The sequence below is a fragment of the Gadus morhua genome, chromosome 9 (genome assembly GCF_902167405.1).
Source record: "Gadus morhua chromosome 9, gadMor3.0, whole genome shotgun sequence".
Classification (NCBI taxonomy): Eukaryota; Metazoa; Chordata; class Actinopteri; order Gadiformes; family Gadidae; genus Gadus; species Gadus morhua.
The window spans coordinates 17,011,578-17,028,302 of record NC_044056.1 but is presented as its reverse complement, the minus strand read 5'-3'; the positions used below and the strand labels follow the sequence as shown (position 1 = coordinate 17,028,302).

Genomic DNA, 16,725 nt, shown 5'->3' with positions numbered 1-16,725 from the left:
GCTGTAGTTTTGATTAGCTGATTAGCGGAAACAGAGTAATCTTTATTTGTTGTTCCACCAGGGTGCCGGCTCTTATCAAGAAGTTCTGCGTTGGGTTCCATGACATCCTCGTGCTTCCGGACATCTCTAGGAGATCTCAGCCCGAAGCGTCCTGAGAGGCACCAGTGAGGCGCAACAACTGGTCCTTCTTTATCTAAAAGACCAACGACAGACAGAACCACTTGAATTAACATGAACCACAGAATAAAAAATCTGTTTGTGCGTGTTTGTGTGCGTCATGCCAATTGGAAGGAGATGTGTGTGTCCCAGTGTTCACTACTTGGCCCGGCTAGACTCCCTGTCACATGAGCTGAGGCCTTCAGTTCTAATGGTCAGAGGGAACCTAGAGAGTGTTCTCACGTTCTACTGCCAGCGATCTGATCCCTCTCACATTCTACTGCTGCCCTCTGTAATCAAGTCCATAGCTTTGGTGAAACATATATTTAAGATGCTGAATGCCGATTCTCTATCATTAATTTAAGTTCACATCTTTTTTCACAATAATAGCAGATGAGTGTTGTGTTATTATGCTGAAAAGGTAACCGTCCTGCCCAAACATAATATTATGGCCTTTTTCATTGGATGGTCACTGCATTTGGGTTGCTTGATTTATTCATTTTAATGTCTATTGTACGGAACAGGGTTAGGGCGATTTGATTCATTTTTTTATTTTGAATAAAGTCAGAATTATTATAAATCTAAATAAATGCATTCTCAGAATTCAGATGTTATTCTCAGAACTCAAATATGAGAATAAAATCAGAATTCAGATGTTATTCTTAGAACTCAATTATGAGAATAAAATCAGAATTCTGAGAATAAAACCTCGAATTTATTCTTAGAATTCTGATTTAATTCTCAGAATTCTCAGAGCTAGGCCTATAAAAATATCACATGTGGCCCTAATTCTTCCGTATTATTGTATTTCTTGATTTACACATGAAAAATATTAACTTGAACCAATTCATATTTCTTACAACTTAATTTACTTCACCCGAACGATTTTCTTATATTTCTTTACTTTTACTGAGGGCAATAGTTTAGGCCTATGTATTTGTCCACTAGACGTTGGCCTATCAATCCTATTGTGGTTGATGATTTCAGAAATCAACAGCGAAATTACATCGTTCACTTTCCAAAAACAAATGTATGCATTCTCGTGCCCGTTGCAGAAGGTTGCACCCGAAGGTGATTCTGGTTGGGTTGGGTCATGTGTGACGGAATCGCGCATGCGTGTTGAGTTGTGTTTCCTCAAGCCTCCACGTCTGAGCAGAGTAGCAATAGCCAATCAGCAGAAGCCACCGTGTGTTTGGAAACAACATTCCTTGGTGAAATAGTCGCGTGTCTGCTACATCCGCCAGCGTCAGCACATTTTAATAAGTGTAAATTCAGTCGGATGAGTTGCTCAGCTGTACTTCTATCGTACCAAATTTACAAATTGCAGCGAGTACATTGGATAAGGTCAGACTGGTCTGAGCTCGAAGGCATAAAATGGACCGAGGAGGAATCCAACAAAGGGCCATCACGCTTGTGATAAAAACGCCCAGCCAAGCTTACGGGGATCAAACCATCGAAGGGGTTCATCTGGATTGGACTGTCAATGATTTAAAAGTGCACTTGTCAACAGTGTATCCAGACAATCCGGTGAGTTACCGACTGAACCGCTAGCTATAATGCTGGCAGAGCTAACTTTAATGTCCGATAGTTGCTTGATATGTAATCAGCTGTTTGTCTGCTGACAGTTAACAGTAAAGCACACCTTGTCCCAGCATAGCACACAAAGCGGGGAAGTAAACATTGTCCTAATTAGCTGATGATTTTTCTTGTCAACCAAGTGATAAATGGATTAGTGTATTTGCATTACATCATGTTAGAAAGATGAGATGCTTGTGTCTGCGACAACAACACACACACACACACACCAGCCTCTTCTCACAGGCTGTTGATGGGGATTGTTTATTGCAATACTAAATGGGTACAGAGATCAAATGTTCTGCATCGTCTTAGTAGAGTACACAGTACACCATTGGTACACACAAGGGAAAAGACACCTGTTGGGTTACCTGAAATAACCAATTGTGTAGGGGCCGAGCCTAAATAGAGCTGTAGCATTGTATTGTTAGTCGCGTTTAGACACGTTTGGGTAAACGGATAAAACCAGGTTTTTAAACCAACATTTCTAACCGAAAAGGCATAAATAACAGTCTAGAGTACTAACGTTACTTTAATTTTTCCACAGGTCTAATATTCTGGAAATAGTTTTTGCAAAAAGTTTGTTTGACTGAAGCAAACCCCTTCCTTTCTATCTGATTTGCATATAAAGAAAGTGGCATTGCCATAGTTACTTTGGCCTGGTAGGGCGTTAATTGATGTCTTCAACCCCTCTCTCAATAAGCCTGTTTAACTTGAAAAACATTTCTTACCTTTGTTTTCTAAACAGGCAGTGGGTGACCAGAGGCTGATCTATGCAGGCAAACTACTGCCCAACCATCTTCACTTAAAAGATCTCTTCAAACAGGTACTTTATAATCCTCTCTGTAAGAGAGGATTATACCGGCAGTCTCGGGTTTGGGTGCACTCACACTAAGTCTTTATCAGAGCAGTAAACAATGCGTTATAGGGTTGAAAATGTTTGAGAAAACCGTGATCCTATTTGATGCTATAATGTATTATAAATCATTTTATTACTGAGAGAGAGAGGGAGGGAGAGAGAGTGTCACTCTTGCCAGTGACAAATACACTCATGCACAGAGCAATCCTACTGCTTAACTTGTTCCCAAACAATTAAAGGAGCTGTAAACGTTTTACTTACACACATAATAAATATATATTTTTATGGTTTTGGGTGGATATCTGCATCTTAGAATGTATTCTAGGAATTCTATGTGTTGATGTGTGTGAGTGCCACGTAGTCTTATCAGGAGTGTCTCCCTTCTGTCCTAGACGGACTCCACTCCTACGCTGCACCTGGTGTGTTCTGTCAGGAGCCCGGCCGATAACCAGCTGGGAGCACGACCAAAAGTAAGTAGGACATCCTGTGATGAATGATTGGTAAAACAGGTATCCCAAAAAGGGGTGTGGTTAAAGTATGTTTGATTAAAACCTAACAGCAGTAGGGAAATAAACCAAACACTAAAACATCTGTTTTAAAAGTCCCTTGATTTAGTAAATAGTAGCCTTGCTTTGGCTTCTTACTCCACATGGTAGGCTATGTTGCAGTTTGCTTTTCATACGTGGCTGCTGAACAGAAAAGTACAGCCAGTCATAGCCGTAACTGAAACATAAGTTTCAGTTCAACACTTCTTGGTCCCTAAGCAAGTAAGGTAATACGGGGCTGGCCCGAGAGGAAGTGGAAGAGGAAGTGATTTATTCACTGAGGCGAGGAAAGCGAGTGTGTCTTTAGGGAGTAGTTAGACGCGTGTTCGCCTGGATGAACTTGCATCTAGATGTATTTATTTTCCTTTGGCTGTGTAGATGGTGGTTGTTTTCTTTCCTACCATACTATTTTCCTTTACAGGTCAGAGAGGCACAACCTCTTCCCCCTCATCCTCCGTTCACCTCCAGGCCCCCACCCATGGCACAGAGCCCCGTGGGCAGCCCCGGGTCCAGCCCGAGGCCCGCCTCAGCCCCCTCTCCCCCTGGAGCCAGCTCCCCCTCCGCAGCGCAGGCCGCTGCCGGTCCCGACGTGGCCTCGGTCCCGTCGGAGCTGAGGCAGCGGAGGGCTACCTCCGCTGGCTCTGATGCAGCCCCAGTTCACAGAGCTACACCCGCTGCAGCATCCAGAACGTGAGTCAATCGTTTGTTCAGTGGGACTTGAATAGGGCGACAGACTAACTGGAATGCTCAGAAATCCATTTGACTGGTTGGCACTTTAGAGAGCAGCCCATGAAGCTCAGTTTCTCCTCTCTCCGTGGCTCCTCTCCAGGCCGGGCCCGGGGAACATGGCCCAGCCCACCTTCCCCACGTACTCCCTGTACAGCCCTCAGCAGCTCCTGTGGCTGCAGCACATCTACGCCAGGCAGTACTACATGCAGTAGTGAGTCCATTTAAAGGATATATTTGTATTACATTATATTTGTTACAGCCTGGATTGACAATCCAATGGCTGGCCAATTAGATTTCAACCCCCCCCTGACCCTTGCTTTCCTGTGTTCCACCAATAGCCACGCGGCGATGGCGGCGGCAGGTTCCACCTCGCTGGCGCCAGCTGCCACCCCTGCCCTGCACGCCCCCGTTCTCGCTCACCAAGCACCCGTCCCCGCCCACTTACCCAATCCAAATCCAATCGACAACCTCCCGGCCAATCAGAATCCAGCACCGGACGCTCCTTTCATCAACCCCGGTGCAGCCAATCAAAACATGCGAATGAATGCACAGGGAGGGGCGGTGATGGAGGATGAGGACGAGGTGGAGCGCGATTGGCTGGACTGGATATACTCGGCCGCCCGATTGGGCGTCTTGCTGATGATCGTGTACTTCAACTCCAGCCTGAGTCGGTTTATGCTGGTGATGGGCGCCCTTGTACTGATGTACCTGTGAGTATCTTGTCCTGTGACCTGAAGGGATTATAAATCACACACAACTCCTACCCAACCAGTCCATTGAGTCTAGCATAGGGAGTAAAGGTGCATTATCTATCTGCTGTTTACATATGTTTTGGTTAATTTGTGAGCCAACTCCCAGTTTAGTTGCAGAGGTGAACATCTGTGTGGCAGGATGTGGGTAGTTCCTGTAACTTCCCTTTCTCGAATATGAAATTCAACTGCATTTCTGAGCCAGTGGATTATGAACAACTTGAAACAATAATCTATCAAGGTAGATTTAGATATGTGTGTTTGTGTGTGTGGCAAAAACAGCTGCTTCAGTTGACCAAGAAACCTGGTACAATACATACGGTCACAAATTGTTAGTTTTGCTGACAGCACACACTCATTTAATGGTGACTCAATCGTTGAAAAACGTCTCTTGAGATACAGAAAATTAGTTCCTTTGTCATTGGGGAATTGTTAGCCTTTAAAGTCAATGTTTGTGAATGTGGAAATACACACCTTATGTTCTGTCTTCATCCCTTATTTAACACATTCGCAGCATAACATTTGTTATTGATCCCCTTAAAATAGTGAAATGTGGGTTTGTTTTCTGTTATTTAAAAAACCCATCATAAAATGGAAATGTTTAGCAATGCAACAGAATGTGGCACAAAGCATATTAGAGACCTGCTGGGACCCTGCTGAGACAGAGCCGTGGATCAATACATTACAGGTTGAACTCCATGGCTGAAGAACCAGAGGGAAGAAACCTTGACAAGGAACATGTCTACACAATCAATAATGGCAAAATATCAAAGCTCAATTGAGAGCAGTAAAAAAGACTATACAATACATTTGCAACATTAATGCAGTACAGTAAAAGGGAATTGGGTCTTTAGCTCCTGGATGGGGGAGTCAAGTGTTATGTATTTATAATAGTGCGTTCAAGGACTTTGTTGTTCTATTCCACACATGGCCTATTCTCACACACTGTCCCCATTTCATCGTCCCCCTGGTGTGTGTGTGTGTGTGTGTGTGTGTGTGTGTGTGTGTGTGTGTGTGTGTGTGTGTGTGTGTGTGTGTGTGTGTGTGTGTGTGTGTGTGTGTGAAGGTCACAGCCTTATCTGTGTGAGCACGCGGCAGTCTCATTATGTTGTTAATGATTACCTCCACCTGGTGGCTGTCAGCGGTCAGACCAGAAGGGCCCGTGGCTTTCCTTCCCGATCGCTTCTCCATTTATTTATTTTGTTAATAAATAGCCTTCCATATATTCATTCCTTTCCTATTTTGTTCTTCAATGTCGCCTGCTCTCTCTTTCTCTCTCTCTCTCTCTCCCCTCCCACCTGCATTTTTTACGGAATGTGAACAATGGGGAAATAGAACCATGTCAGAAATGTGCTGAAGAAAACAGTGGCTGCTGAAAGGCTTTGCTTTTAGATAACAATCGCAACCCTTCTCTGGGAGATATTCCATCAGGGCTAGCCTTTGAGAGGCAGGAAAAATAAAATGTATAAATAAATCCATAAAAAAATATACAGAGATGGAAATGACTCATCACTGTTTTGTGTTCCCCTCCCTGCAGACATACAGCCGGCTGGTTTCCCTTCCGGAGAAGAGCTGCCAATGTGCTGCAGCAGCAGCAGCAGCAGCAGCAGCTGGAAGCCCTACACAATCAACAGAACCAGGTAAGATCCATGGTGCCTGCTGCTCAACATGTCCATGAGTAGGGTTACTTTTTAATCAAAACGGATACCTGTATAGCTGCAAAAAAAAAAAAAATACTACATAAACAATTTATTCTAACAACTTATTGCACTAAACCAACCATTGCTGTTTGTAAAGGTAATTTATAAAGGATGAAATAAAAAGGCATTTTTGTAAATCCTTTCAATTTCGGATTTGCTTTTCTCTGGCCAGGCAGTGGAAGAGCCTGCTGATGTAGAGAGGGAGGAGCCTGTCCACGAAGGGGAGGAGCCTGTCCTCGCAGGGGCGGCCCCAGAAGAGCAGGGACCAATGGCCGCTGTGCTGGTGCCTCCGTACAGGGTGTCGGCCGTGTGGACGGCCTGGGTGTTCTTCAAGTCCTTCTTTTCCTCACTCGTACCGGAGGCACCACGAGGTATAGCCAACTAACCATCAATCAACCCCTGGACGGTCCCCACTCCTTTCCGATGGACTGAATCCTGCTGAAGAAGCCATGGCATGTTTAGAAAAAATAACTTTAAGATCCTCATGCAGTGAAAATGATTCTAAAAGGACTCACTTCAACGGGACAGAATGCTACACGGGAAGCCAATCGTTTTGAGAGGATAAACGAAAACGCTGTCATGCCAGCAATAAAAAGCAACCGACCGAGCCCTAGATCAGACAAAGAAATAAAAACGTGGGACACAAAACAGCTTTGTGTATACGATGCATACCTCTTTTTGCAATGATCAATGTGATGCCAACAGATGGCAGCGCAGAGCTTTAGTATCTGTGCAGGTTTGGTGGGGTTCAGCTAGAAGTCTTCGTCTTCCTTTTGAAACATGTTCATGTCTGCTATAGGCCTTGGAGGTATCTTTTGATAATTGACACTACTGTACACATTAACCATCGAAAAAGGGCATCGATGTTGTGTATTTGAAGTCAAAACTAACCCTAAAGAGAAGGGTCCTGTAATGGCCTTGTCTTCAGATGTAATACTTCTGTGTTCACTGTTATTGAAACAATAATCAACAGGGAAAATTAGCTTCCATTTAGGTGATGACTCTTGGTGTTGTAATGTAGAGACATGTTATCGGCTCCCTTAAAGCAGCCAATGACAGCAGCTATAGTGTCAGCTGTGTTAGGTAGCAACACACCATGCCTCTAGCCACCAATCAAAACTAGCCCTGAACATGGTAGGTCCATGGCATTCTGTGGGTCCATCACTTTAATTTATTATTTCAACAGAATAGAATCATCCTTTCATATATATATATATATATATATATATATATATATATATATATATATATATATATATATATATATATATACCTACCAATATTTCATGCCTTTGGATATGTCTATGGTGTGTCTGATTTTGGACCAATCCTAAACTCTAAAGACATTTATATTTTCAATTGTGTTTATAAGACATGCATGTCTGTATGTAAAACGGGGTTGAAACGTATCAGACATTTGACCTACAGCAGATAATATGTTTTGACCAGCCTTAAAAAAGAAACTTTTCATGAATTTATTTTTCTCATGAATATGATTCCTAAGGTATCTACCGAAAGGTGATTGTGACCAAACACAGGCTTAAGCACTTTCTGTTTCTGCCAAATGCTCCGGTTTGTACATATATACATATTGTGTGTAGTTTTTATATTGGCATAAACAAGAAAGAAATGATGTATACCTAATATAAGGATGATAATATAAATGTAACTTCACACAGCACTTTACACCATGTATTCTTCTTATGCAAGTTTTTCTGGAGAGTTGTGACCTGACATCAGTTGAAATTTATTTAGAGTAGAGCGGATCAGAGGATTTAATCTAAAACAAAAAGGTTAAAAATGGGACCATGCTAAATAAAGTTATGCATAATATTGTTATGGTACTTGGATAGAACAGAACCAGCTCTCAAATGAAGATGGATACCTTCAGGATATGGTTGAGTCATGTTTTTAAGCTAGTTGTACACACAAACAAAGTAAACAGAAAGCTGAAGGTTGCTGATTGTGTTCTTTATGCAGACAGGACACTTTAAGAATCAAAACGGACCTTGCTATACCTAAAAATCGACTGTTTCATGAGTGCCGCCATCTGTCAAATACGTGATTTTTATTTTTTATTTTGTTGTAATCCGAGCAGATTTCATTTAGTTCTGCTTTTTTAAAAGCCTTTCAAGCTCGATTTAATGTAATAACATGAAAATAATTTGTGAAAATAGACGGCCTCAAGAGTTTAAACATTATTTTAGACCATTTCATAAATTGAGTCAGTGTTTTATCAACTGTATTGTATTTTTTATCTGCTCTCTGTTTCTCTATGTACATAGTAAATGCTAATCAGTTTTAGCTTGCATTTTTCATGGTTTCTCGATGGGGGCGGGGTAATATTGATGCAATAAATGATGTGTTGAAAGGAATTTAACTAGTTTTTTTTGTTTGTTTGCCCTAAATGTGTGGAAAAATAGCAAGATGAATAGTTTACAGCAAGGCAGAATGGGTTTTTAACTGTGTTGTGGTGCCATTAACCATGACTAATAATATTAGCCTTAATAATATTCATATATATTTGGGCATGATTGCTTCACAATTAATATAATCTCTGTTAATGCTGACCATTGAATAAAAGCAATACTAAAGATGGGTTGAACACATATTAACTTGCTCAGTGTTTATGAATATTATTATGCTTAGCTTTCTTCAGCATGTTTTTTGAAGAGCAGCCTCGGAATAATGTCTATAAATTGGATCTCATCTAACATTGGTTTGTGTGTGTGAGGATACTGCATATGTAGTATGTTTTTATATTGGACTGTATTTACTGCCCTGCAGTAACCTCCATAGCATAGATGTAGCTTCCGCCTTCGGAGCCCCCCCCCCCCCCCCCCCCCCCCCCTTCCCCTCTATGTATAGGCACACGCACACACACACACACACACACACACACACACACACACACACACACACACACACACACACACACACACACACAGTGATGTTATCTTACATCATGGGTCATTTTGATTGACACAGACACAAACATCTGTGAGGGCTGTAATCAGTTCCATTGTGCTCACATTTCTGGCCCTCTCATCAAACCTTTTGTTGTCTTTTTGTTATTTATTTATTTTTGTTTCCATGATAGTCTCTTTGACTGTACCTTCATTTCCCTATCTTCCCCCCCCCCCCTCTTTCTCAGCTGTTTGTTCTACCTTCCTATGAACAACCCTAAAACCCAAAGTCCAGGGGAAGGTAAACCAAATGAGAGGACATTGACTGGACGGTTGGGGGATATGATGTCGGGGAAGGCTTTTTTTCTTCCATAGTGGTGTGTTCGTTTGACAGATGAAATAGTTATAGGACAGTCGACGTGTTGGGGTCTTTGTAGCACGATTAGAATTGAATAGGCATTTGTTAGTGAGTGGAGGGGGCTTTCACAGAGTGGAATAGCAGACGCTAGCAGAGCAGTTGGCAGAGCGCTTGGTGTGTGTGTGTGTGTGTGTGTGTGTGTGTGTGTGTGTGTGTGTGTGTGTGTTTGTGTGAGAGAGGTCCCGCCACAACTAAGCGATGCCTGGAGATGTGGTTCCTCTGCTGGTGCTGCTGCTGTGTGTCCAGGCAGTGTGTGGAGCGTCCCAGCACAAGGGCTGCATGCCAGACCCGGCCTCTGCCTACCGCTTCACCGGGGCAGTGTGCCGCCTGACCTACCCCGCTGCGGCTGTCCGTGAGTCACTCAACAACCCTAACCCTGAACCCTCTTTTGGTGGTCTTTCCATTGCAAGTTATATTTTATAATTATAATAATACCATATTAAATATTTTCTTTTTCAAAGAGGTTTAATATGAATAACAATTTAGCCTGCACAACTGAGTGGAGAACCATCCCATCCTAGTATGCATGCGTGTCTTTGTGTTCTACAGTGAATGAGAAAACCACTGAGGTGATTGAGGCAGCTTTCCAACACGCCAGATACCCCAAAATAACTGGAGAGAAGTCAATCCTTCTCATTGGCACAGTCAAATATGGCTTGGACAAGTGGGTGTGAACACACACGCACGGACACAAACACACACTGGCTGTGCAACAAACAAACGAAAGGCTAACAGTGTTTGCTAATGAGGAAATTGAATGATGAATTGAACAAATCTTCTTTAATTCTTATTACAGCAACAATGCTTCTGATTGGGAGCTGGGAAGGGGAACAAGTCTAATTAATCTAAATTAACCTACTGCGCAAAAAAAACAATATAACATGTAATGATTAATAATGGAATAATCAAATGATTATTTTTGCTCTCCTCCTCACCAGTCTTGAGATCCATAACCTGTCCATTGGTCGGAGCGAGTTTGAACTGCGTCCACCCAATAGCATTGGCTTGAAAATCAGCAACGTGTCAGCAGTGTTCAGGGGAACACTTAACTATGGATACGGCAGCTGGCTGTGAGTGTGTGTGTGTGTGTTTGAGAGAGATAGCAAAAGATATAAATATTATAGTGATTTGTATTTTAATCACAAAAGTGTGAATCTAAAAAATTGTGGAACAAGGAATATTTGCTGGACATATACTGTATATCGTACAGTATAGCTATAGCAGGGTATCCTGTGGGTCTGACTCTGTTATTGTATTTCTGTAAACGGGTCATTGATTTGAATTAGGATGATTTATTGCCAAATACCAATAACTAGCTCAATTACTTTCTGAGTATTCCTTTCTCTCTCTTATAGGATGAACATCGAACATTCAATTGACTTTGAGATAGAGTCACATATCGACTTAGGAATCAACCCCATGCTCTGTGAGTGAGATATTTCCTTTCTCAATACCTTTGGATGGAACATATTTATTATTTATTTTCCTCATACTTCTTATCTCTCTCTCGGTCTGTCTGTCTGTGTGCGGCCAGACTGTGGTGCGGGGAAAGTGGCTGCGGACACCTCTGACTGCTACCTGGACTTCCACAAGCTCAGCCTCCAGCTGCAGGGAGACAGCGAGTAGGTTTTTCCACTGCATTTTTCGAACATTAGAGGTCTACAATCATGTTGGAGCATTAAAATAACTAGTTTGGATGGTCTAGTAGCTCACCTGCTTTCTGTTTGTGTGTGTGTGTGTGTGTGTGTGTGTGTGTGTGTGTGTGTGTGTGTGTGTGTGTGTGTGTGTGTGTGTGTGTGTGTGTGTGTGTGTGTGTGTGTGTGTGTGTGTGTGTGTGTGTGTGTGTGTGTCTGTGTTTGGTGTGTGTTTGTATGTTGTTTTTTCGCAGACCAAACTGGCTGAAGAAGCTCTTCACGGATTTCATCACATTCACTGTCAGGCTTGTCATCAAGGGACAGGTGAGCCTAAATACAACAAGGGGTTACAATTATACACATATATACACATAATTTCTGTCTTGATAGTTGTTGTTTTTTACTTTAGATTTGTAAAGAAATCAACAAGGTTGCGAACATCCTGTCTGACTTTGTACAAGAAACAGCAGGTGTGTGTGCATACATACATGTACATATTTATTTGAATGTTAAGGTAGCTTTTACAGGCTTGTTGATTTGTGTGTGTGTGTGTGCGTGTGTGTGTGTGTGTGTGTGTGTGTGTGTGTGTGTGTGTGTGTGTGTGTGTGTGTGTGTGTGTGTGTGTGTGTGTGTGTGTGTGTGTGTGTGTGTGTGAGAGGGAATTCTCTCTTACAGAGGCATTTCTCAGTGACGGGAGCATCAGCATGGACATAGGTGTCATCGCAGCCCCTGTTATCACCACCAACTACATAGAGTCCTACCACAAGGTGCAGACAACCTGGGTGCATCTGACCTCGGAACCAAACACACACAATATCTCGCAACTTGGGAGAGCATGCCTGAAAGGCTGCTAAACTAATGTGTTTATTTTCTTTTGTGTGTGAAAAACAGATTCATATTTAATGCGTGAATATAACCACGCCTCTTTATCCGATTGGTCATTCTTTGACTTAACACCAGCATGTGACATGTTTCCAACAATCCTCCAGGGCCTGACGAACTACAACAACATCTCAGCGGTTATCAATGAGTCTGTTTTTGATCCAGGTCAGCTCACTGAAGACAGGATGGTCTACTTCTGGATCTCAGGTCAGTCCTCGTGTTTTGTTTTGGTTCAAATAGACTCGGGCTAGACTTGTTAGAGCCAGACAGGTAATAGAAGAGCAGGAGACGTAAAGGTCTGTTGTCCAGCCATTTTACTCATGTGTTGTTGTTAGTCAGAATACAGCATTGCAGAAAGCGCTCCACAATGAAAGCCAACAATGGAAATACATGGGATTTTTAAATGCAGGAACTTTATCTTAATGTGTTGTTCTATATCTCTAATGCTCGCTGTCCTTAAGTGCGTTCCTTTAACCTCAGACCAAGTGCTCAACCCCATGCTGGCTGCAGCCCACCAGGACCAACGATTCCGCTTCGAAGTCTCAGGAGATGAGATCATTGTGAGAGAACCTTCGACATAACACCACCACTATCACAAAGAACACAGCTGGACAGGCGGACATTACGTATTGATATAGTAATATGCCTCCATGAACTATTGAAGTAAAATTCATTATACTTTATCAATTCTCAGACTGCGCATCATGAACTCCGGAGAGAGAATATTCCAGTAGTTAATGTTCTAGCCTTTGGAAAGATTGTCGATTGAGTGAATTATAATTAATTATAAGAGTAATAATAATAAATAAATAATAAATAATTATAATAAAGGGTGAATGAATAATTGGTATTTTTGGCAGTAGGAAAGTTGTTGCAACTTATCTTGTCTACAGCTGGTCAATATGTCACTATTGCACACAATGATATATGATGTTTTCATTTAACATAATCTTAGATGGCTTACCTTTATGCATATCTATTTTGTTCCAGGAGCTGTTTAAGAAGGAGCTTGTCAGTCCAGCACCTGTATTTATAGAGCAGGTGATATTCTGTATACTCTCATTTGCATCAACCAGAATGCTGTGTAAAACATTCATTATACATGTATAACAGGAGAATTTGTGTGTGTGTGCGTGTGCGTGTGCGTGTGTGTGTGTGTGTGTGTGTGTGTGTGTGTGTGTGTGTGTGTGTGTGTGTGTGTGTGTGTGTGTGTGTGTGTGTGTGTGTGTTTGTGTGTGCATTCCAGTGTCTGGGGGAGAGTGTTCCTCCAGTACTCAGTGTGTGGAGCTTCTCCATCCCATTGCTGAAAACCTCTCCCAGTGGTACCAGTGTCCAGACTGAGGTGTCTGGGATGCTCCAATGCGGAAATCCTCTCACACCCACTCTCTACTTCCAAATGGTGAAGACACCTCCAGGGGAATTAGGGATGCGCCAGGCTCATAATATGTATCCCTAACAACTGATGCTCTTTCGCACAGATCCATGTTGGATAGCTCCGAGGGGAGTGTAAATATTACACATGATTTAACCCCATAGGAATGGCCTCAATCTAGAATATTAGAACAAATAATTGAAAAAGATCAGCCCGGGATATCAGCCAATACGCATGTTCTTTTGCTTATCAATATACACACAACGTTAATGCCATTCGCTGTGGGAAAAGTGTTACTGGTGCATCCATTATAGTAATCAATTTGGATTCTGTTTTAGAGGAGACGAAGAATCATTGTGTATGTAAACTTTTCTCTGTTTGATTAAGGGGGTCGAAGTGGTGGTCACCGCTTCATACTCTGAAAAAAAGCTATTTCTCCATGGTAACGCCTCTGAGTAAGACCACTCCCCAAGGCTTTTATCTACTTAAATACCTGTAAAACCACATTTTGATGCATTGTTTTTGTTCCTTGTGTTTGCCCTTGTGTAAGTTCTTCGTTGATACCTTGTTTCCTTTAGAATCACTATACTGAAGGCAGAGCTTCAACAGAACCAACAGGTACACAATGTTTCATTGTTTCTTTGTTTTGTTTGGGTGTTTTTAATGCGTTCTACCGTGGTTATTCAACACGATACCCTCTTGATTGTTTTGTTACTGTTTCCTTTTTATGAAACCAAACCCTTCCTGTCTAGCTGCTAGATGCAGTGCAGCAAGAGTACTTAAGAGAGGCTGTGGAGAAGATTGGCATCCCAAAGATCTTGTCTGGTAAGATCCTGAGCCTTTTTTTTTTAATATATGACCAAACTCTATAGTTTGTTGATGTTGGTACTGTTTGTGTCTGTGCTGTGTTCTCTAGTTCTGGAGCCTGAGCTGACAAGGCTGTTGGACAAGCAGGGAGCCAACTTGTTTGATATTGTGAACCCTGAAGTGCTTCCTCAGAACGTGAGTTGGAAATGATTTATTAACAGCTACTTGAACTTTGAACTTAAAAATAAAAAAATATTCATACTGTTCAAATATTGTCATGAAGAAAACCTCTTCTCCCCTTCTTTGTGTGCTAGGGATTTGTGTTGATCCAGATGGACTTTGGTTTCCCACAACATCTCCTGGTTCAATTCCTCCAGAAAACTCTAGAATAACAACTCTGGAGTTCATTTTAATAAACCAAACTAACTAAAGTGAATTTTAGGGATGTTTTTTATAGGACACGTGAGCTACATGTCATTGATTTGCAGTAATGGAAATTTTTTATCATGATTGTTTAAATTATGATTTACTTTAAGGCTATGAATCTAAGTAAATATATTGTTGTACTAAACTAAGTGCAGGGTTTATTGTATCCCACCCAATCAGTCCGTCTTAATAAAAAATACTTATTTTAAGCCCTCCCCTTATTTTTTGCTTTGCTTATGTTCTCAATCCAATGTGACATTGTTTAATACACATTATACATTTTTGCCTGGATTACGAACTAGGAAATTAGTATAGTTTTCTGATCAAGATTGCGTTTAGACTCATGCATTCTGACTTTATTTTTAACTACTGTTCTATGATTCAAATCAGTACAGACAATAGTGCCCATTTAGTTTTTTTGATATGATTGAAAAAGAGGTCGGCTTTGTGGTGTTGACATTTGATTTATTTAATGTGCTTTCAAGGATACAATAAATGACTTATTGACATTTCTGGTAACCCAGTGTAAAGAGCATGTCTGTAGGTGGCATGCTATAGAGACCAGACAAGAAGTGACACATAGTCCGTTTACGTTCCAGTGTTGTGGGTGTTTTCGTGTAGGCTTTGAAGGGCCAGGTCCGTCCATTTCATCTCTTGTTCTTTCACAGACTCTGTTGATCCGCCATTATCCTGTTCAGCCTCGGGCAGTTCACTCTGTTGCGGAACAAGGACCATTTCAGCATTATCCTATCAATTAATACACGAAGGCCTACCAAAAAGTGTTACTTAACATCATAACAAGCACATTGGTTAGTAATATTAAGTTTGCATTACAAATCATTTCAATAAATAACTACCAGAGGGATAGTGACATCTTCGTACGGCAATCGGTCTTCTCTCCAAGCATCATCGGTGAGGTCTAGGACCCTTCCATCTCGTTGAAATTCACTGTCCATCCTCCAAAGTTCGCTACTTATCTTATTACAATGTGACTTTATACATGAATTATATCAAGGTTTTTATAATGTGTCGTCTGTCAGAGAAAGGTAGATCAGCTGAAGTTGCCCATCACTTTTTTCAACCAAAAGTCGCGGTTTCCAGTCGCGGTATATGTACGTCATAGGAACCCGCCTTCATGTGCTCTGATGCTTGCCGACCAATAGCAGCCAACGTTGTAAGGACGCTGTTTTTGTAGAACGCTGGTTGCCTAGTAACTGACTCCATAGTAACTAGGGACTGGTTGCTAGTGTCAGAGTTTATGTAAACACCAGCCTGACGTTGTGGTTGGAATCAAGGTAATGAATATGTACTCAGAAAGCTTTACAGCAGTATGTTAAAAAGTTAAGCCAGCAGCATGCATTTTATTGAGTTATTCAGTCAATCATTGGGAAGAACTATATAGTCTAAAAACATATTTAGTTGCTGACTTGACGAGAGATGTGTTTGGTGCTATAGGCAGTGAACGCTACGTCACATATGTTTGAGGCTAAAGTCGCTGTAAAAAAGAATATTGTATCATGTTTAATTCAAGCTTTTTTCTTAATTGAATCGACACTGCCAGGAATGTCATCTGTTGAAGACCACCAGGGAGACAGTAACCAAGCACCAGCATGCTTCAATGCAGGAAATCCCGTTTTTTCGTGCATGATTTCGGAGAATACCACAACGTCTCCGGCGAGGCAAGGCTTCAGTCCCTGGTTCAAAACCACCTCGAGCGAGTACGGGGCGCTGCGGCCGACCTCTGAGAGCTCTCCGTGCACCTACCATCCTCTGACACAGACCTTCTCCAGAGACCTTGGGAAATGCGGCATGTATCGTGACAACTGCTTCAACACCTCTCTGGACAGAAGCCGGGTACATGATTGACCTAAGTTGTAGCTATGCATTCGAGAACTAGTTTGAAAACTATTAACAGATACAGAATGCATTATCTTGTAATTCGTTTTTGCCTCGTTGAAAAATATACC

The 16,725-nt window shown here is 41.8% G+C and overlaps 3 protein-coding genes across 3 annotated transcripts; 2 read left to right on the top strand and 1 right to left on the bottom strand.

Annotated features, from left to right (window-relative positions):
• Window positions 1-1,308: 1,308 nt before the first annotated feature.
• Window positions 1,309-7,094, top strand: herpud1 (homocysteine-inducible, endoplasmic reticulum stress-inducible, ubiquitin-like domain member 1). Its single transcript, XM_030366979.1, has 8 exons — window positions 1,309-1,683; window positions 2,480-2,557; window positions 2,983-3,060; window positions 3,557-3,825; window positions 3,965-4,075; window positions 4,203-4,574; window positions 6,151-6,253; window positions 6,486-7,094. Exons 1-8 carry the CDS (start codon window positions 1,531-1,533, stop codon window positions 6,696-6,698), a joined length of 1,377 nt encoding a protein of 458 aa, XP_030222839.1. The 5' UTR covers window positions 1,309-1,530; the 3' UTR covers window positions 6,699-7,094.
• Window positions 7,095-9,532: 2,438 nt separating this feature from the next.
• cetp (cholesteryl ester transfer protein, plasma) lies at window positions 9,533-14,967 on the top strand. Its single transcript, XM_030366966.1, has 17 exons — window positions 9,533-9,989; window positions 10,187-10,301; window positions 10,576-10,707; window positions 10,993-11,063; window positions 11,172-11,259; window positions 11,526-11,595; window positions 11,681-11,741; window positions 11,947-12,038; window positions 12,261-12,360; window positions 12,634-12,713; window positions 13,144-13,194; window positions 13,400-13,552; window positions 13,913-13,980; window positions 14,104-14,143; window positions 14,278-14,350; window positions 14,442-14,527; window positions 14,647-14,967. Exons 1-17 carry the CDS (start codon window positions 9,836-9,838, stop codon window positions 14,722-14,724), a joined length of 1,512 nt encoding a protein of 503 aa, XP_030222826.1. The 5' UTR covers window positions 9,533-9,835; the 3' UTR covers window positions 14,725-14,967.
• A 235-nt stretch (window positions 14,968-15,202) lies between these two features.
• anapc13 (anaphase promoting complex subunit 13) lies at window positions 15,203-15,866 on the bottom strand. Its single transcript, XM_030366996.1, has 2 exons — window positions 15,616-15,866; window positions 15,203-15,472 (listed from the first exon to the last, which is right to left on the bottom strand). The coding sequence occupies exons 1-2, from the start codon at window positions 15,712-15,714 to the stop codon at window positions 15,347-15,349; spliced, it is 225 nt and encodes a 74-aa protein (XP_030222856.1). The 5' UTR covers window positions 15,715-15,866; the 3' UTR covers window positions 15,203-15,346.
• Window positions 15,867-16,725: the final 859 nt, after the last annotated feature.

Coding starts and splice junctions, on each gene's coding strand:
- herpud1 (XM_030366979.1), top strand. CDS start 1,531: ATGGACCGAGGAGGAATCCAACAAAGGGCCATCACGCTTGTGATAAAA. Junction 1,684..2,479: donor CAGTGTATCCAGACAATCCG/GTGAGTTACCGA, acceptor TTTTCTAAACAG/GCAGTGGGTGACCAGAGGCT. Junction 4,076..4,202: donor AGGCAGTACTACATGCAGTA/GTGAGTCCATTT, acceptor TTCCACCAATAG/CCACGCGGCGATGGCGGCGG.
- cetp (XM_030366966.1), top strand. CDS start 9,836: ATGCCTGGAGATGTGGTTCCTCTGCTGGTGCTGCTGCTGTGTGTCCAG. Junction 9,990..10,186: donor CTACCCCGCTGCGGCTGTCC/GTGAGTCACTCA, acceptor TGTGTTCTACAG/TGAATGAGAAAACCACTGAG. Junction 11,596..11,680: donor GGCTTGTCATCAAGGGACAG/GTGAGCCTAAAT, acceptor TTTTTACTTTAG/ATTTGTAAAGAAATCAACAA.
- anapc13 (XM_030366996.1), bottom strand. CDS start 15,714: ATGGACAGTGAATTTCAACGAGATGGAAGGGTCCTAGACCTCACCGAT. Junction 15,473..15,615: donor AAGATGTCACTATCCCTCTG/GTAGTTATTTAT, acceptor GTTCCGCAACAG/AGTGAACTGCCCGAGGCTGA.